General features: G+C 40.5%; 1 protein-coding gene across 1 annotated transcript; it reads left to right on the plus strand.

Annotated features, from left to right (window-relative positions):
• Nucleotides 1–1,968: 1,968 nt before the first annotated feature.
• On the plus strand, nt 1,969–16,728 carry LOC130490844 (vomeronasal type-2 receptor 26-like). The gene is made up of 6 exons (XM_056864650.1): nt 1,969–2,117; nt 3,224–3,401; nt 3,610–4,473; nt 10,301–10,528; nt 13,418–13,544; nt 15,809–16,728. Exons 1-6 carry the CDS (start codon nt 1,975–1,977, stop codon nt 16,726–16,728), a joined length of 2,460 nt encoding a protein of 819 aa, XP_056720628.1. The 5' UTR covers nt 1,969–1,974.
• Nucleotides 16,729–18,702: the final 1,974 nt, after the last annotated feature.

Consider the following 18,702-nt stretch of genomic DNA (forward strand, 5'->3'; position numbering starts at 1 on the left):
TGGCATGTGATGGCACAAATCATATTAGAAGATGAACAGGAGTATGAACCTGAGGCTGGCCGATGCTGTAGGTAAAACCATAGAGTTTCAGTGGAATCCTATAATATTACCCTGACAACTGACATCACTGACACACTGACATCACTGACATCACTATGCCCTGTTATTGGCCTTCCAGAGGAACATGTTGGCCATTATGTAATACAGGATACTGGACTAGATGGACTACCTCACTGATCCAGCAGGGCTCTTCTTACATTCTTATAAGGGGAAGGCCTCAGCCTCTGTACCCTCTTGTTGGATCTCCAGAAGAATGGATTGGCCACTGTGTAAGACAGAATGCTGGACTAAATACACCACTGATCTGATCCATCAGTGCTCTTCTTATGTTCTTCTATTCATGTCCTGACCTGAATTTTCCTTAAAGGAGTTCAGTAAAACCCTTCAGTCTTCTTTAAGGCTCTACAAGTCTAATCACTATTTAAATATTGCCTAGATTTGCTAACTCACAATGGAAATTGTCTCCAAATGAACATGATTTTTCTTGGACAATGTACTACCCAAGAGAGGTGTGTCTCTGTATATTGAACTATGTGTTTTAATGTAGTTCTCTTACGTGCCGCATGTATGCTTACGATCTACAATGCACTACTCAATGCAATTTCTTTTTTCCTGTTTGTGTGTTGGATCCAAGGAGCTGTAGCTCAGTGGTAGAGAAGAAGAAGAGTTGGTTTTTACACCCCAATTGTCTCTACCTTTAAGGAATCTCAAACCGACATACAATCGCCTTTTCTTCCCCTCCCTTCACAACAGGCACCTTGTGAGATAGATGGGGCTGAGAGAGCTTGTAGGAGAACTGTGACTAGCCCAAGGTCACCCAGCAGGCTTCATGTGGAGGAATGGGGAATGAGTCCACTGCTCATGTGGAAGAATGGGGAATCAAACCTCATTCTCCAAATTAGAGTCCATCTCTCTTAACCAATACACCACATGGCAGAAGGTCTCAGTTTCAATCCCTGGCATCTCCAATTAAAAGGATTAGGTAGTCGGTGATGTAATAAACCTCCACCTGAGATGCTGGAGATCCTTTGCAACTCTGAGTACACAATACTGACACTGGTTGACCAATGAGCTTATTCAGTATGAGGCAGCTTCATGTGTGCATCCAACCAGCTTTTTCACTGGGGAAAAGGGAGGAGTCCCTTTTGACCACCACAAAGGCTCTGCTGATTGCCATAGGACCTGCATTAACAAAAGGTATGTGGGAAAGGGCTACAGTGAGGAGGGGAATCGGGTGAGGTGGAGTGAAAAAGTTGGCAGGATACAACCCTGTGTATTAATTCAATGTAACTATGATCCAGTAAATAGTTGGATCTCTGCTTCAAGTAAAGTTATTTATTCTTAATAGTCAAGGGATAAATTATAATGAAACAAAGTAGGCTTCTGCTTGTGGATATAGTATTTTGGGTGGTCTTTTCCAATTTTGGGTCAGTTAAAAAGAATCACTGCCTCTGGCTGTTTCACTGTGGAGAATAAAAACTCCCACAGGGCAACAATAAAGACATTTTCTTAGACAATTTTGTATAGGATCTATTACTCTGAGTAGTGGTTATCTCCCTTGTAATTACTGAAATAACCAAGATTATTTTTGTTTTCTTCCAAAGTCCATAGGGATATCCAGGGGACACTAGCAAAATTACAAACTAAAACTGACAGTATTAATTTCCCCTATGCTAATCAGAAATGGTGCCAGAGGTAGGAATGACACCCTGAGTCAAATTCTTGATGCTTTTTATTGTGTTGTTCTGATTTCAATGACTGGCCACATCACTAATGCTCCTCCATAGTCGTAAAATCATGTAAGAGTTGAATTGCCGAAGAAAATGATTTTAAAGAATGATGGCGTCGTGTGTTGTAATACTTTTGGTGTTACTACCTCAACTGGCCTGCATGGTTCCTGCTGCCAGGTGTTCCATGGATGACCCTGTTCCTCTTTTTCACAAGTCCTTTCAGCCAGGAGACCTCATAATTGCTGGCATTATTTCTCAGATTTATATCTTTTCTGACCGCATAACGTTTGGAAGACACCCTTCTCAGGAACTATCTGATGATATCATGTAAGAACTTTGCATTTTATCCTTCTCATCGAGCTTTCTAGATACCATTCCCAAATATATCTCTCGCCACTTGCCTCCCAAGCCTGATTTAAGTATGTGGAAGAACTCATTAACTCCTGACACCCCAGCCTTTGAACATATTGTCATGGAGTGTCCAATATTCAATGAGATGAGGTCCAGTTTAGTTACTCCTCTATTAAAAAAAATGAAAATGTCCAACAAGACATCTGGTGGTACAAGGGCACAGGTGACGTGGCTATTATCAGATATAAATTATTCTATTGCTCTGTAGCAAAAATTATAGGGGCAATAATTAAATATCAGAAGAATAGCACTAAGTAAGGCATTTTATGTTGTTTTCTGCTAAAGGCTGTATGAGCAGTGATAGATAGATAGATAGGTAGGTAGGTAGGTAGGTAGATAGATAGATAGATAGACACCCCAACCATAGCATAGTAAATTGTCCCTGCTCTGTGATTCAGATGTGCCCCTTGCATGAAGCAAATTACGTCTTGAGTTCAGAGTGCCAGTACGCTGACAAAAAGCAAGCACCCTTGGGCTACATAAATAGCCAACTTCTTTTTTCTTAACACAGAGAAATACTCTATCACTGTTGACATCGTCATGATTGAATGAAATGAAGAACCTTTTCATATAATATTCTCATTCATCTTTCAAATACATAGAAAAGAAAAGTTTCAAATCCATGCTAAAAAGAAATATAAGAAATAAATGTAAGGCTTATATTTTAACCTGAATTATATACACATGACTGCATGTTCTATCTAACAATTTCCAAAGTTTAGGGCTTATATTCAGAGAAGTCAAAAGTACATATTTGTGTGCCCAGGTTTGTTGACTTTTCTGTGGAGTTGAACCAAAACCTCTGTTATAGTGTAATATATTTATGAAAGATAAATTAAAAGGAAGTGTAGTTAACATCGTGTTTGGAAGTAGGAGTGTTTTGATGCTGCATGTTAATTTCATTGCAGATTAATGACTCACAATTACCAGCACATCCTAGCTTTGGCATTTGCTGTAAAGGAGTTGAATGACAATCCACAGATCTTGCCCAACATCACCCTGGGTTTCCACATCTATAATAGCTATTTCAGTTCAATCAGGATCTATCAAGCATCAATGGATCTTCTGTCTACAAGGGACCGGTTCATCCCTAACTACAAGTGTGATGCAAAGAGAAATCTGGTAGCTGTCATAGGAGGCCCTACTTCTGACATAGATCTCCACATGGCCGATGTGTTTAACATTTACAAGATTCCACAGGTACAATGCATTCATAGAACAATGGAGATCAATAGGTCATCCTTATTTCTCTTCTCTTTATCATGTTTTGTTTGGTGCTAGATTTTTGTTTGGTAGTAAATATCCTCATTTTCACTGAAGTTCTCCTGATATCATGATCCCAGTCCAATCAGAATAAAATGTATATTGATATATGGAAAGAGTCACTAATTTTTCTTGTTTTCTTTAGCTAATATATGGATCTACTTCTGTGGTGACTGAGAAAAGCCAGTCCCCTTTCTCCCACTGGATGTTTCCAAATGCAGCCCATCAATATCAGGGGATTCTCCACTTACTGCTGCATTTTAGCTGGATGTGGATTGGATTGTTTTATCTGGAAGCTGAAAGCATAGAAGAATTCATACAGAATGTTGTTCTTTCTTTCTCCCAAAGGGGTGTCTGCTTTGATGTCATACAGTCATTACAAGCAATATGTTTTTCTGATGGTATCACTGAACTTGTAGAAAAGGGACTAGAAATGTACAAGACTGCTGTTGCAAGCTCTGCTACTGCAATGGTCATTCATGGTGAAATTCAGACAATAATCAGCTTGAGGACGATGCACCAATTTGCAGAATGTGAGGATGCACCAATTCAATCAAAAGGTAAAGTTTGGATTATGACAGCCCAGATGGAGTTCACATCACTTCCCTTCCAAAGAAATTGGGACACAGACATCATCATTCATGGGGCCTTATCGTTTGCACTTCACTCAGAGGAGTTGTTTGGATTCTACAGATTTCTTCAAATGGAAAATCCTAATTTGGAGATAGAAGATGGTTTCATTAAGGCCTTCTGGCAAAAGGCATTTCAATGTTCATTCCCCGATTCCACAGCAGTAAGCAAAGAGGGGCAGGTCTGCACTGGAGAGGAGAAGTTGGAGACGCTTCCAGCATCTGTCTTTGAAATGCGGATGACCGGCCATAGCTACAGCATCTACAATGCTGTCTATTCTGTGGCACATGCTTTGCATGTCATGCACATATCCCAGTTCAGACACAGAACGATGGCTGATGGAGGAAGAAGACAGCTTTTGAATTGGCAGTTGTGGCAGGTAACATAGTCCAAGAAGAGCTTACCTTAACAGTTACTCAATAACCTGCTGTAGATCAAGTAGAATACTTACTCCCTTCAGAACAGCAGCTTTCGTTATTTACCAGCAGGCAAAATCAACTCTGAAACGACATATAGTTCATGCAGGTTACTTTTCATTCCTATGAACAAACATGCATTTAAATGAGTTGCACTTTGATAATGGATAATAGAAGCAAAAGTGAGTAATTTCAGGTGGGTAGCCACGGTGGTCTACAGTAGAAAAGCGAGACTGTAATCCAGTTGCCCCTTAAAGCAACAAGTTTTTCAGGATTTCCTGGAAATCTTTTTGGTCTTTGAAGTGCTTTCAACATTTGCACAAGCCAGTGTGGTTTATAACTGAAATTCAGGGATGGCCCCAGGTCTTTAAGGGCCCTGGGCCAAGTGCCCAGGACCCCCTCTCTGACCACCACCAGGACTCTCAATCATGACTTTCTTCCAATCCACCCACATCCTAACCTGCCTGTGTGTCCTTCATTCCCCTGCTTGTTTGTGAGGCATTCTACTGATCGTATGTCCTTTTCCCAATGGTGCTGGGTGAACATAAGAACATAAGAAAGGCCATGCTGGATCAGACCAAGGTCTATCAAGCCCAGCAGTCTGTTCCCACAGTGGCCAACCAGGTGCCTCTAGGAAACACACAAGACAACTGCAGCAGCATTATCCTGTCTGTGTTCCACAGCACCTAATATAATAGGCATGCTCCTCTGATCCTACAGAGAATAGGTATGCATCATGACTAGTATTCATTTTGACTAGTAGCCATGAATAGCCCTCTCCTCCATGAACATGTCCACTCCCCTCTTAAAGCCTTCCAAGTGGGCAGCCATCACCACATCCTGGGGCAGGGAGTTCCACAACGTAACTATGTGTTGTGTGAAGAAATACTTCCTTTTATCAGTTTTGAATTTTTCACCCTCCAGCTTCAGCAGATGACCCCACGTTCTAGTATTATGAGAGAGGGAGAAAACCTTCTCCCTGTCCACTCTCTCAATACCATGCATAATTTTATAGACCTCTATCATGTCTCCCCTTAACCTCCTCCTTTCCAAGCTAAACAGCCTTAAGCATATTAACTGCTCCTCAAAGGGTAGTGGCTCTAGTCCTCTGATCATTTTGGTTGCTCTTTTCTGCACCTTCTCAAACTTGTCAATATCCTTTTTTAGGAGTGGTGACCGGAACGGTACACAGTATTCCAAGTATAGTCTCACCATAGATTTGTACAAGGGCAGTATGATAGCAGCAGTTTTATTCTCTATTCCTCATCCAGTTATGGCCAGCATGGAAATTGCCTTTTTCACAGCAGCTACACACTGGGTTAACCTATTCATTGAGCTATCTATCACCACCCCAAGATCCCTTTCTTGGCCTGTCACTGCCAGCACAGATTCCATCAGTGTATATGATAGTGATAGTGATAACGTTTATTGTTTGTGGCCGAAGGCCATCACAATCTATCATACAAATCATTAAAATAACATTAAAGTAACATAAAATAACACTGAAATAACATTAGAACAGTCTGACCCCCAAGAAGCTAGTAATTAAATTTGTTAAATTCCCTGATTAAAAACAGCTTTAGCTTGGATTTTCTTGGCTGCTAAAGCTAAGAGTGAAACTTTGTAGGAAACAGCAGGATTGGCGTGTGATAGGAGAAAGAGCAGCTTCTCTGGATCTGGAAAATTTTTTAGGCCCTTTAGGAATGCTCTGAGAAGTTTAGATCTGGGCTCTGTGTAAAGAGGACAGAATAAGGTGTAATGAATTAGGTCCTCTGGAGCGGCTCCACAAATACATAGGCAAGAGGCCCATGGTGTTCGGGAGTAACGTCCAGCTATCCAAGCTGTTGGCATGGTTTGAAACCGGAGAGAGGTAAAAGCTATTCTGAGGTTATCGAAGGGGATACTGACCAGGTATGAAGTTCTGACATGATACCTTTTAAACTGTTTAAACCATGGTGAGAATTTCGACTGGGAGATTGATTGCCTGTCTGATGCAGCATCACATTTAAACACCCAATCCCGAATGTTGGTACGTGCTATGGGGACAGCCTGGGTGTCATTTGATATGGAGTAGCAATGCAGGATGTTGTTATAGCAGGCTAACTTGTCCGCATCATTTTGCACCATCAATTTAAAACACTGCCTGCCGTGTAAGTTGGTGGTGTTACTGCTTTGCTTTCTCCAAAATCTTAATGGGGCTAAATGAACATGGGCCCTGATTGAGGGCAGGGCAGACCTAGTTCTGCTGGCATCAGGGCTGCAGGGGTGCCTCTGGGTAAGGCTAGAATTCTCCTCAAGAAGCTGGAATAGTTTCCAGCTTTGTGACCAGACTATCCTTCCAACCCCAAACCTCTACACCATACAAAAGTTGGGGAACTGACTTACTTTGATATAGTTTCAGAGCTGGGTCAATTAAGAATCCTCCTTTTGTATAATAAAATTTCAGAATAGCCCCTATGGATCTTAAGACTGTGGCTCTGGTAATTGCCAAATGAGCCCTCCAGGTTATAGTTTCGTTGAACGTTATCCCTAGATATTTGAAGGTGCTGGATTGCTCTATAGGGGTGAGTGTATATGTGAAGCTGAGATTTTTTTTTTTTTTTTTTATAATTTTTTATTGAATTTTACAATATAAAAAAAAAGAAAAGAAAAAAGAAACAAGAAAAAAAGAAAGAAAAAAAATACATATATAGATATAAAAGGGTATTCACATAACATATTGAATACATTTCATTTTTTAATACATTCATCAAAAGAAAAATACCCTTTCCCCCCACCCACCAAAAGTGACCCATCACCATGACTTCCATAGAAGTGTCCGGTAGCTTTATTTATTTATCTAAATTCTAATATTGCTTAAAGAATAATTTTCTATAGCTCACTAAATAACAAAGTAAAATCCATTTTTGCCAACTTATCCCAATATGAGGTAGCCTTAAACCATGTTAACTTAAATTCTTCCAAATCATTTCCATGCAGAATTTCTGTTAATCTGGCCATCCTCATATATAACCACACTTTCTCTCTCCATTCTGTAATTGAGGGTTTACTTGTTTGTTTCCATACTCTCGCTATCACAATCCTTGCAGCAGCAAAACTATATTGACAAATAATCCTATCCCGATCATGAATATCGTTTGTGGGTATTCCCAATAAACAAAATAATGGTTTTCTTTTCACTTTACTATTAATCAAATTATTTGTTTCTTTTATTATTTTTTTCCAAAAATTTTTGATTTTTTTACAAGTCCACCAGACATGCATATAAGTTCCTCTTTCTTTTCCACATTTCCAACAGATTCCTTTATCTTGACTGTTCATTTTGGATATCATAAATGGGGTTATATGCCATCTATAAAACATTTTATAGAGATTTTCTCTAATTTCATTAGTTATTGTAAATTTAAACTCCCTCTTCCATAAATTTTCCCATTTATCCAGGTCTATATTGAATCCTAAATCCTGCATCCATTTGATCATGACTGGTTTAATTCTTTCTTGTTCTAAATTAATAGTCATCAATAATTTATACATCCTACCAATCAATCCTTTATTTCCTTTATCTAATATCTTTTCTAACTCGGATTTATTTTTACTGAATCCAAGTTTACTATCTTTATTAAAAATATCTTGTAGTTTATAATATAAAAACCAGTCTTTTATATTTAACTCTTCCCTGCTTTTTAAAGCCCATTTACTCTCCTTCCATTCAATAATACCCCTATATATCTCTATATCTAAGTTTAATTGTTTTCCCCTCTTCATATAAGCTTCTATTGGATTAATCCACCCCGGGGTCGTATTTTCTAAAGTCTTCTTATATTTTGTCCAAATTTGAAATAACCCAGCTCTAATAATATGAATTTTAAAATCTCTGTTTACCTTTTCCTTTTCATACCACAGATATGCATGCCAGCCATATCGAAGATTATACCCTTCTAACTCTAATAATCGATAATTTTCTAATTTAATCCAGGTTTTTAACCAGAGAAAGCAGGAAGCCTCATAATATTGTTGCAAGTCAGGTAAACCTAATCCTCCTGTTTCTCTTAATTGAATCAAATTTTTATACGCTATTCTATGTTTTCCTTTTCCCCACAAAAATTTTTGAATATCCTTCTTCCAAATTTTAAAAACTTTGAACCCCTTAATAATCGGTAAATTTTGAAATAAAAAAAGCATCCTGGGTAATACCATCATTTTAATCACCGATACTCTACCCCACAATGATAAGGGTATTTTTTCCCAATTTGTCAAATCGGTATTTATTTGTTGCCATGTTTTTTCATAATTATTTTTAAATAGGTTAAAGTTGTTAGGAGTTAACCATATTCCCAGATATTTTACTTTATGTTCTATACCAAAACCTGTTACTCTCGCTAATTCCTGCTGCTGCAAGAGTGTAATATTTTTGACCAATATTTTAGTTTTATTTTTGTTTATTTTAAAGCCTGCAAGTTTTCCGTAAACCTCAATCATTTTGCTCCATTCAGCTATCTGAGTAATAGGATCAGTTAAAAAACACACTAAATCATCTGCATATGCCTTAACTTTATAATGATTTCTCCCTATTTTATAACCTACAATCTCTGCATTCATTCTAATTTTTCTCATCAATACCTCTAAAATAATAATAAACAACAGTGGTGAAAGAGGGCACCCTTGTCTGGTGCCCTTTTGTATTTCAAATTGTGATGATAATTCTCCATTAATTATTAGCTTAGCAGTTTGACAAGTATAAATATTTCCAATAACCTTTTGAAATTTATCACCAAAACCCATATATTCTAACACTTTCCTCATAAAATTCCAATTTACATTGTCAAACGCTTTTTCTGCATCTAAAAATATCATTGCAAAAGGTGTATTATCAAATTCTGCATATTCTAGTAAGTCTAACACAACTCTAACATTTTGATTGATTAACCTCCCCGGAAGGAATCCTGCTTGGTCTTCATGTATAATACTATTAAGAATTTTCTTCAATCTATTCGCTAAAATCATCACAAACATTTTATAATCATTGTTTAATAATGATATTGGTCTATAGTTTTTAACTTCCATTAAATCAGCGTTTGGTTTAGGTATTAAAACTATATTTGCTTTCTTCCAGGTATTTGGAATGGATCCTCCCTGTATACAATTATTCATAACTCTCAATAAATTTGGTGATAGTTGATCCATAAAAGTTTTGTAATAAAGATTTGTGAAGCCATCTTCTCCTGGTGCTTTGTTTAATTTACTTTTCTTTATTACTGATTTTAACTCCTCTAATGTTATTTCTGCATCTAATAATTCTTTCTGTTCCTGTGAGATTTTATCCCATACAAATTGTGTTAAAAAGCTGAGATTTTTTGCCCCAATATGCATTACTTTGCACTTGCTCACATTGAATCTCATTTGCCATTTTAATGCCCATTCCTCCAGTTTGAAGAGATCCTTTGGAGCTCTTCACAGTCTGATTTTGTTTTAACCACCCTAAATAATTGGTGTCATCTGCAAACTTGGCCACCTCGCTGTATGTCCTTTCCCTAGTGGTGCTGGGTGGTGGGTGCAGATAGGAATAAGACCACTGTGTCAGCTAGCAGTGCCACCACTGTATACCACCTGTGGATGGTTCCCTGGCAGCATGTGGTTGAAGGGCTCCATGGCAGTGGGCCCTGCCACAAATCATGAACTCTGTCATGGACTCTTGAAAGAAGAAAAAGGACCCAAATAAAAGCAATGCATATTTGCCCTCCGTTGAATTATCTTACAAATTCTGTTTTGTTTGTTTTGTTTTGAATGTAGCTTCAACAATTCCTAAGAGCTGTCTCCTTTAACAACACTGCCATGGAACATGTTTCCTTTGACCAAAATGGGGAATTAGTGGGTGGATTTGATGTTCTGAACTGGGTCACGTTCCCAAATCAGTCTTTTCTTAGAGTCAGAGTTGGAAGGATAGACCCAGACATTCACTCAGAGAACCTGTTCATCATTCGTGAGGATGCCATTGTGTGGCCCAGCAAGTTCAACCAGGTAGAATCCATGCACTTTAATGTAGTCTGTGTACGCATTTCTCTAGTGTACAACCAATGGGTCTGAGTACAGATGCTGTAATACCTCTGTGTTATATGAACTAAATGGCCATGACTTAATTCTCCAGATCTTTATCTGGCATGTATTATACCTTTGAGAGTTAGATTCTAAAGCTATATAATTATATGCACTGATGTCTAGGAGGATTCTATGGCATTTTTCTGAGTAAACATGTATAGGATATGTCAGTCATTCCGATTTTTCTGAGAACTCTCACAATATCCAACAAATATGCTTAACAACTGAGAAGACCATAGAGCAAACAACAACAACACTTACTTTTTGAAACATAGCATGAAGAAGGGCAACCCATTGCTGAAGGGGGGCATTTAGCCAGCTGAAAATAAAATTAAATGAATTTACAATATAAAATAAGGAAAATACCCCCACTGAAAACTACGAGGCTACGGCACCAAAAATATTTTGTAGATATGCTGCTGCATTCCCTGGACAAAGGGGGTAAGGAAGATGCCTAAAGGCAGCTCTACCCCCAGGAATGCCCTGGGAATGCCTCCCAGGATGCCAGCGTGGGGGCTTGTGCTGCTGGAATGGTGCCTGAGCCCTGAACTGCGGCATGGTATCCCCGTGTTGGTGTGGATGCAACTTGTGACAGTATAAGTGCCCTTATCATGGATTAAATGGGCACTTATGCTAGCATGGGGTCATGCTGGATTCTAAGGAGCTTCATCCCCCCCCTTCAGGATTGCAGTGTAAGAAACATAAGAACATAATTTGACAGCTGCATCAAACAACAAAGAATTTTGTGCAAACTGTACTTGACTTAGGGCTGTTGATTCGGTTTGGCCTGAACTGAAAAACAGCCGAATTTCCCCTGATTCAGCGGTTTTTAGTTCGGGACGAACCGAACTCAAAAATGGCAGGAAAAGGGCCCCCCGAATTCAGCGAGTTCGGGAGTTCATGAATAAATCCGGTAAATTCGGGCCGTCAGTAAGCAGCATAACCGTCAGTAAGCAGCATTCTCCTCCCCCGGCCAATTGGTGGCCAAGCTGGGTCTTCTTCTGGCCAATCAGTCAGGATTGAATACTGGAGGAATCAGCTGATGTGCGGCCCGGCCGGGGAGAGAGAGAGAGTGAGAGAAATCCTCGTGTGTGTGTGTGTGGGTGCTTGTGCACATTCGCTCCTTTCTGAGGCTGCAGGGGGCACATTTTTTGGGGTACAGACCCCAAACTTTCAGCGGAGCTTTAGACAAGCCTTCTTAAGAGACCCCCCAAGTTTTGTGAATATTGGGTCAGGGGGTCCCAAGATATGGGCTCCACCCCTTTTCCCTCCCCCCTTTTCCATTTCCGTGGCTGCAGGGGGCGCTTTTTTGGGGGTGCAGCCCCAAAACTTTCAAGATATCTTCAGACAAGCCTTCTTAAGAGACCCCCCAAGTTTTGTAAAGATGGGTTCAGTGGGGGCAGAAATATCGGCTCCCCCCTTTTCTCTTTCTGTGGCTGCAGGGGGCGCATTTTGGGGGATACAGACCCCAAACTTTCAGTGGAGCTTCAGACAAGGCTTCTTAAGAGACCCCCCCAAGTTTTGTAAACATTGGGTCAGGGCCCCCCAAGATATGGGCTTTCCCCTTTCCCCTTTTCCCTATTGGGATGAATGGATCACCCTGTATGCATCTCCAGAGCAAAACGTCCCGTGCTTAAATGGAATCGTCTTGGATTACCCAGTCCTCCTCCCAGCCCCTCCTAATGGAACAGAAGACAGCCACAGTAAGACCCCTTTGGGGGCTTTAATCTATACTTTTTCTCCTCTGTGTGTGTGTGTGTGTGTGTGTGGGGAAAGCAGAGTCTGTGTGTGTGTGGGGAGGGAGCAGTTTCTGTGGGTGGGGGGGGGAAGCCAAAGGGGGCTTTTGCCCATTCTGCCTGGGTGTGTGTGTGCCCCCTCGAGTCTCTCTCTCCCTGGTTTGAGGGGGGGCTTCAGTTGTGTATCCTCAGGTTTTCCCTCATTCATAAGATTGGTTAGGTCTATTTTGATCCTTGCTCAAAACTGATTTTCAAATGGTGACTTAAAGAATGCATTTGCCTGGTCCCGAGTCCGATGCAAAAGGGGAAATTCCACCCCCTCCTGCTCCTTATGCATAGCTAGCTGCCTCTGTCCCTTTCCATGCTTTGCACAGTTGCAAAGGTGTTGCTTTACTTGTTTGTGTTGCTTTGCAGCTGGGTTGCTTTGCAAACTTCTCAGCTGTTTGTCGGGGCTGGGAGCTTTGTGCGTGGGCGGCAAGCTCTGCTCAGAGATGCACATTAAGGGTGGGGGGGACCCCTTTCGGAGCCCATATCTCAGCCCCCCCCCGACCCAATCTTTACAAAACTTGGGGGGTCTGGCAAGAAGAGTCCTTTGAAGCTCCGCTGAAAGTTTGGGACCTCTAACCCCAAAAATGCCCCCCCAGAGCCGCGGAAAGGCGCGGTTGTGTTTTTAATGGCTTTATTCGGCCGAATTTTTTTCCCGAACTTTGAAATCCCGCCGAATTGAACGGATCCGAAGTGGGGGAGTTCGGACTTCGTCATATCCCGAATCTAAACGGGCCGAATTCGGCCGAATCCGAACTATACCAAATTTTTTTTAATTCAACATCCCGAACTTGACTATCTTGCAACAGATAAGGTTTTGGTCTAGGACCTGACATACTTGCCTGAGAGCCTCATTGTCTGAAATCTGGATTTCAGCAGTGGTGAAAGTTCCATCACATCATTGAATCCCAAGTATTCCCAGAAGTCAAAATGTTGTATTTTTTGAGCTGCTGCACAAGGCTTGTCTTCTGCCATACTAAAACCTAAAACATAATTTCTGAGAACATTATCTTCTTTCCTTTGTGGACAGACACCACCCCTTTCTCAGTGCAATGAGAAGTGCCATTCTGGTTATAACAGGAAAAAGAAGGAAGGAAAACCGTTTTGCTGCTATGATTGCCTTCCATGTCCAGAAGGGAAGATTTCAAATAAGAAGGGTAAGAAATGTGGTGTAAAGAATTTTTCAAAAATACTTTCTGGGATGCATCACATCATTGCTGGACAACAGTGGGTATAGGCACTAAGTTTGATATAATCTGAAGAGTCATTTGGGTGGTGGCAGCTGATTTGGAATACTTGAAAAATTTGCCAGTGTTTTGGCAACAAATGGCGGTGCAAAGTGCCAACTTATGTTAACCTAATTGGGTTTTCAAGGCAAGAGATGAACAACGATGGTTTGCCATTGCCTGCCTCTATGTAGCAGCCCTGGACTTCCTTAGTGGTCTCCCACCCCTACTTAGCTTGTGAGATCTGGTGAGATTTGGCTAGCCTGGGACATCCAGGTTAGGTAAAAATACCTCTTTTAGTTTTTGCCATACACCAGAGAAAATTAACAAGTTGCACTGATGTTTATGTCAGACTTTCCAATTTTTAATACAAATATATTTAAAACTGATGCTTCTTTGAGGGACACTTTGAGGGACATAGGCAGAAATAGTGAAGAAAGGAGAGCTAAAGAGAGAAGTGGAAAAAGGAAGGAGAAAACCCCTACTAGAGTAGGGAAGCTGTCTGGAGCTTGTTTAGACAATTCCCCGGATTTCCACCCTTTGCTTCAAGAAACTTGATGCTTGGTCTACGTCCATGGCTAAAAGGGTAGGTGGAGAAAGGCCCAGGCAGGCCATTTTATTAAGGACCATCTTTAGCCATGTTGACTGGAACTTATCCTGTTGAAGCCGAGGTAGTAGTCCTTGAGGCAAACACCCTAGTATTTTCAAAACCTTTATGGTTTTCCTAGGAACAAGGCAAGAGTCCTGGTCTCCCTGCTACAGAGAGTGAGCAGGAGGTATAATAACATATCCAAACAAGATGGGGGCAGTCATAACTACTTGGGATGTGCGTTCACATATAACCATATAGCTCACCCCCACCCCAGATATATTCAGTATTTTTGGGATATAAAAAAAATGGCTCCCCAAAAATCATGGAAATATCGGGGTTAACTGGGATTTTCGGGAGCTGTTGTTTACAGGCTCCTTGGATGTTTTCCCCTCATTCCCCTCCCCCCTTGTGTTTCTGTGTCTCCCAGGGTTTGGTATTGGCTTTCCAGGCTACAGTAGGTAGAATTTTGTCACTTTCAAGTGTTATTATTGTTTTTAAAAGTGTGTTCTTTGCTGGAGTTGGTTTGTAGGTTTTTTTGGTGTGGATTCACATGTTTTACATTGCAATTCTTACATTGTACATAGTTTATGGTCATGTTGTAGATGTTCAAGATTCTTGGATGATACATAGTTTCTAATTCTGGGGTATTAACCTGGGTGTTACATTGGCTGTTCCTATGAAGGAAGATTCTCAGGTTTTACAATTTTGCAGTATTTTCCCCTCCATAAGAAACAATGGACGACTGCTGGAGGCACTTTGTTCAGGGGCCCATAAAATTGGACCCCTTGGTCCAATTTACTTGAAATTTGGATGTTTATTTAAAAGACAGGCTCCAGTAGGAGCCTCACAATTTTGGTGCCAGTACTTTTAAAAATACCTCCCAGCCCACCCACCCCCAGAAATTCTGCATGGAGAATAAAAATATCAGAAACCTGAAAAATATCAGAAGCCTGAAAAATCCCAGATCCAAATACCATACTAGTACTGAAAAACCAAGAAAACTGATATTTTTAGCTTCAATATATCCACAACTGAAAAAAAACCGATATGCTTTTTGCTGCACACCCCTAATAACTATCAACTTATGAAATCCAAAGAGGAAGTATTACCTTCTATTATAATCTTCCTTGAAGAAGAAGAAGAGTTGTTTTTTATATGCCAACTTTCTCCACCACTTAAAGAAGAATCCAGCTGGCTTACATTACCTTCCCTTCTGCTCCCCACAACAGACACCCTGTGAGGTAGGTGGGGCTGAACGAGTGTGATCAGCCCAAATAACCAGGTGGCTTCATGTGTAGGAGTAGGGAATCAAATCCAGTTCACCAGATTAGCCTCCACCACTCATGTAGAGGAGTGGGGAATAAAACCCGGTTCTCCAGATCAGAGTCTACTGCTCCAAACCACTGCTCTTAACCACTACACCACACTTGGCCATTAAGGCTTTGTTTGCTCTTGGCAAATATAATTGCAAGAGAAAGTTACAAGCATGCCTTTCAGAGGTTGTCCTAGCAAATTTCACTGAGGGGCCTGAAAAATTAATGTTTACTACTGGATGTACACCATGCAGAGTTTCCACATATGAAAATAATATTTTCTTTTTCAGACATGGATGACTGTTTTCCATGTGCAGAAGATCATTATCCAAGCAACGAGCAGAACCACTGCCTTCCAAAAGATATCAACTACTTGTCTTATGAAGAACCTTTGGGGGTCAGTTTGGCTATCTTTGTCTTTGCCTTCTCGTTCATCACTGTTTGGGTGCTCAGGGTCTTCATTAAGCACCAGGACACTCCCATAGTCAAAGCCAACAACCGGTGTCTGACCTACACTCTCCTCATCTCCCTCCTGCTCTCCTTCCTCTGTGCTTTGCTATTCATTGGCCACCCTGGGAAGGTGACCTGTCTCCTTCGACAAATGACTTTTGGCATCATCTTCTCAGTAGCTGTTTCTTGCTTGTTGGCCAAAACTATCATTGTGGTTCTGGTTTTCATGACCACCAAGCCAGGGTCCAGAATGAGAATATGGATGGGAAATCAACTGGCCATCTTCATTGTTCTTTTCAGCTCTCTTATACAAGCCATTATATGCACTGTCTGGCTGGCAACATGTCCTCCATTCCCAGATGTTGACATGCACTCAATGACTGAAGCAATTGTCCTGCAATGTAACGAAGGGTCGGTCACCATGTTTTATTGTGTCTTGGGCTTCCTGGGCTTCCTGGCAATTGTCAGCTTCACTCTGGCTTTCCTAGCCAGGAAGTTACCTGACACTTTTAATGAAGCCAAATTCATTACTTTCAGCATGCTGGTCTTTTGCAGTGTTTGGTTGTCCTTCGTTCCAACCTATTTGAGCACCAAGGGAAAATACATGGTGGCTGTGGAGATCTTCTCTATTTTGGCCTCCAGTGCTGGGTTGCTAGGCTGTATCTTTCCCCCCAAATGCTATATTATTTTTCTGAGGCCAGACCTGAATAGTAGGAACCAGATAATATGGAGAAAGCACTGTAAGCAACAACAACCTTAAAGACTAATGTGCAGCCATCGGAAGACAATGGGCTGGATCGAACCAGCTTTTTTGACTGACGATAGAGGGAGGAGAGCTCTACTCTGACTACCCAAAGAGTCTGTGCTGGGGATCATGGGGCTACCACTAAGAAAAATGAAGTCATAGAATTGTTATAGTGTAAACTGATGGGGAAACTCAATGTAGGGTTCAGCTGAAGGGGTCCAATTTACCAATCAGACTAAAGAGTAGAAGCAAGCTTTTTATTATCCTTTATTCACAATAATCAAGGGAAGTACATTTTCTCTAGCGACTCCAAGATACTCACACCATTCTGTGTCGGAACTAAAATATATAGACAATTTTACATCAACAAGTACATTTCTATAGAACTGTTGTGGTTTTCCATACATTTATGGTTAAAAGTATAGAGATTGACAAACTACAGCATTGATTTAAACTCCAAGTGAAGATTTAAGACTTCAAATTTGGGCCTGCATGGGAGAGTGATGCCTGAGAAAGTGAAATGTTTATGAGAAAGGAAGCCTGGAAAGTTTTTGGAAAAACAAAAGCGAGGTCAGTTATTGGAAAAACAAAAGCAAGACATTATACAATGTCTGTTCCCAGACATTGTATACTCAGTTGAAGTCTGGGACTATAGCCAAACAAGTAGTGAAAAACAAGTTTATCTGCCTTTGTGGTTTTTTAAACATTTTCCCTTGCTTTTAAGTCAAATATGAATGCACTATAAGCACGTCTAATAATGGGTTAACTTCTTCATCAAACTATCTACTACCACCCCAAGATCCCTTTCTTGGTTTGTTGCTGCCAGCACAGATCCCATCAGTGTATATGTGAAGTTGGGATTTTTTGCTCCAATATGCATTACCTTGCACTTGCTCACATTGAATCTCATTTGTCATTTTAATGTCCATTCCTCCAGTTTGAAGAGATCCTTTTGGAGCTCTTCACAGTCTGATTTTGTTTTAACCACCCTAAATAACTGGGTGTCATCTGCAAACTTGGCCACCTTGCTGTATGTCCATTCCCCAGTGGTTGTGGGTGCAGATAGGAATAAGACCATTGTGTCAGCTAGCAGTGCCACCATTGTACACCACCTGCGGGTAGTTCACTGGCAGCATGTGGTTGAGAATATTCCAATATTTTCAAAACAATATCTACTGATTCTCGTAACAATTTTTCATTGGTTCTCAAAACAATTGACCTCTGGAAGGGTCAATTATATAGGGATAGATTCAAAAATGTAAGAGGTTGGAAATTCTTTGCCAGGCATGCCCGCATGCTGTTTGTCTAAAGAATTTTCCAGGCATGACACAAATTAAGGGGTATGTATCACTGTATTTTTATTGCTGTATTCAGATCTGTTATAATTTGTTAGAATCTGTTAGTTTTTTTCATGTAATTTCATTTTCATATATTTCATATATTGTAACTCTAGTCCTGCGGCCCCCTTAAACAGACTTCAGCAGACAACCAATCCACAAAAGCAGTTTTATTGGGTAGAATCGACAGGTTTCAGAAGCCATATTCAAAAGGACACTAGTAAGGGTCAAAGGCAAGGTACATAGCATATATGGAAGAGCAAAAGGAGATAACTGGTTACCCAGGCAGCCCCGCCCTCCAACAGGCAGGAAGGAGAACTTGGCGATTCCCACAGTATGGGAATCTATGAAGACTAAACACGGGGCTTAGACTGGCCTTGGACAGAATAACACAACAGCACCTGGAAGCAGCACAATCGCACTACCGCATACCATCCTCATGGCCTGCTCCTGACATATATATTAATGTGTTCCTTACTTTTTCATTAGTTATATTGAAGCATTAACAATAAAAAGGAATTCTGACACAATTCAAAGTTGTGTCATTGCTTGAAGTGGCTGGTTAAGCAAGATAACATATTTTTCGTGAAATACAAGATCTAGAAACATAGCCACTTATCACAGCAATTGATCTGCTTCAGAACCAATGGGA

This window comes from Euleptes europaea, chromosome 18 (genome assembly GCF_029931775.1).
Source record: "Euleptes europaea isolate rEulEur1 chromosome 18, rEulEur1.hap1, whole genome shotgun sequence".
Lineage (NCBI taxonomy): Eukaryota > Metazoa > Chordata > Lepidosauria > Squamata > Sphaerodactylidae > Euleptes > Euleptes europaea.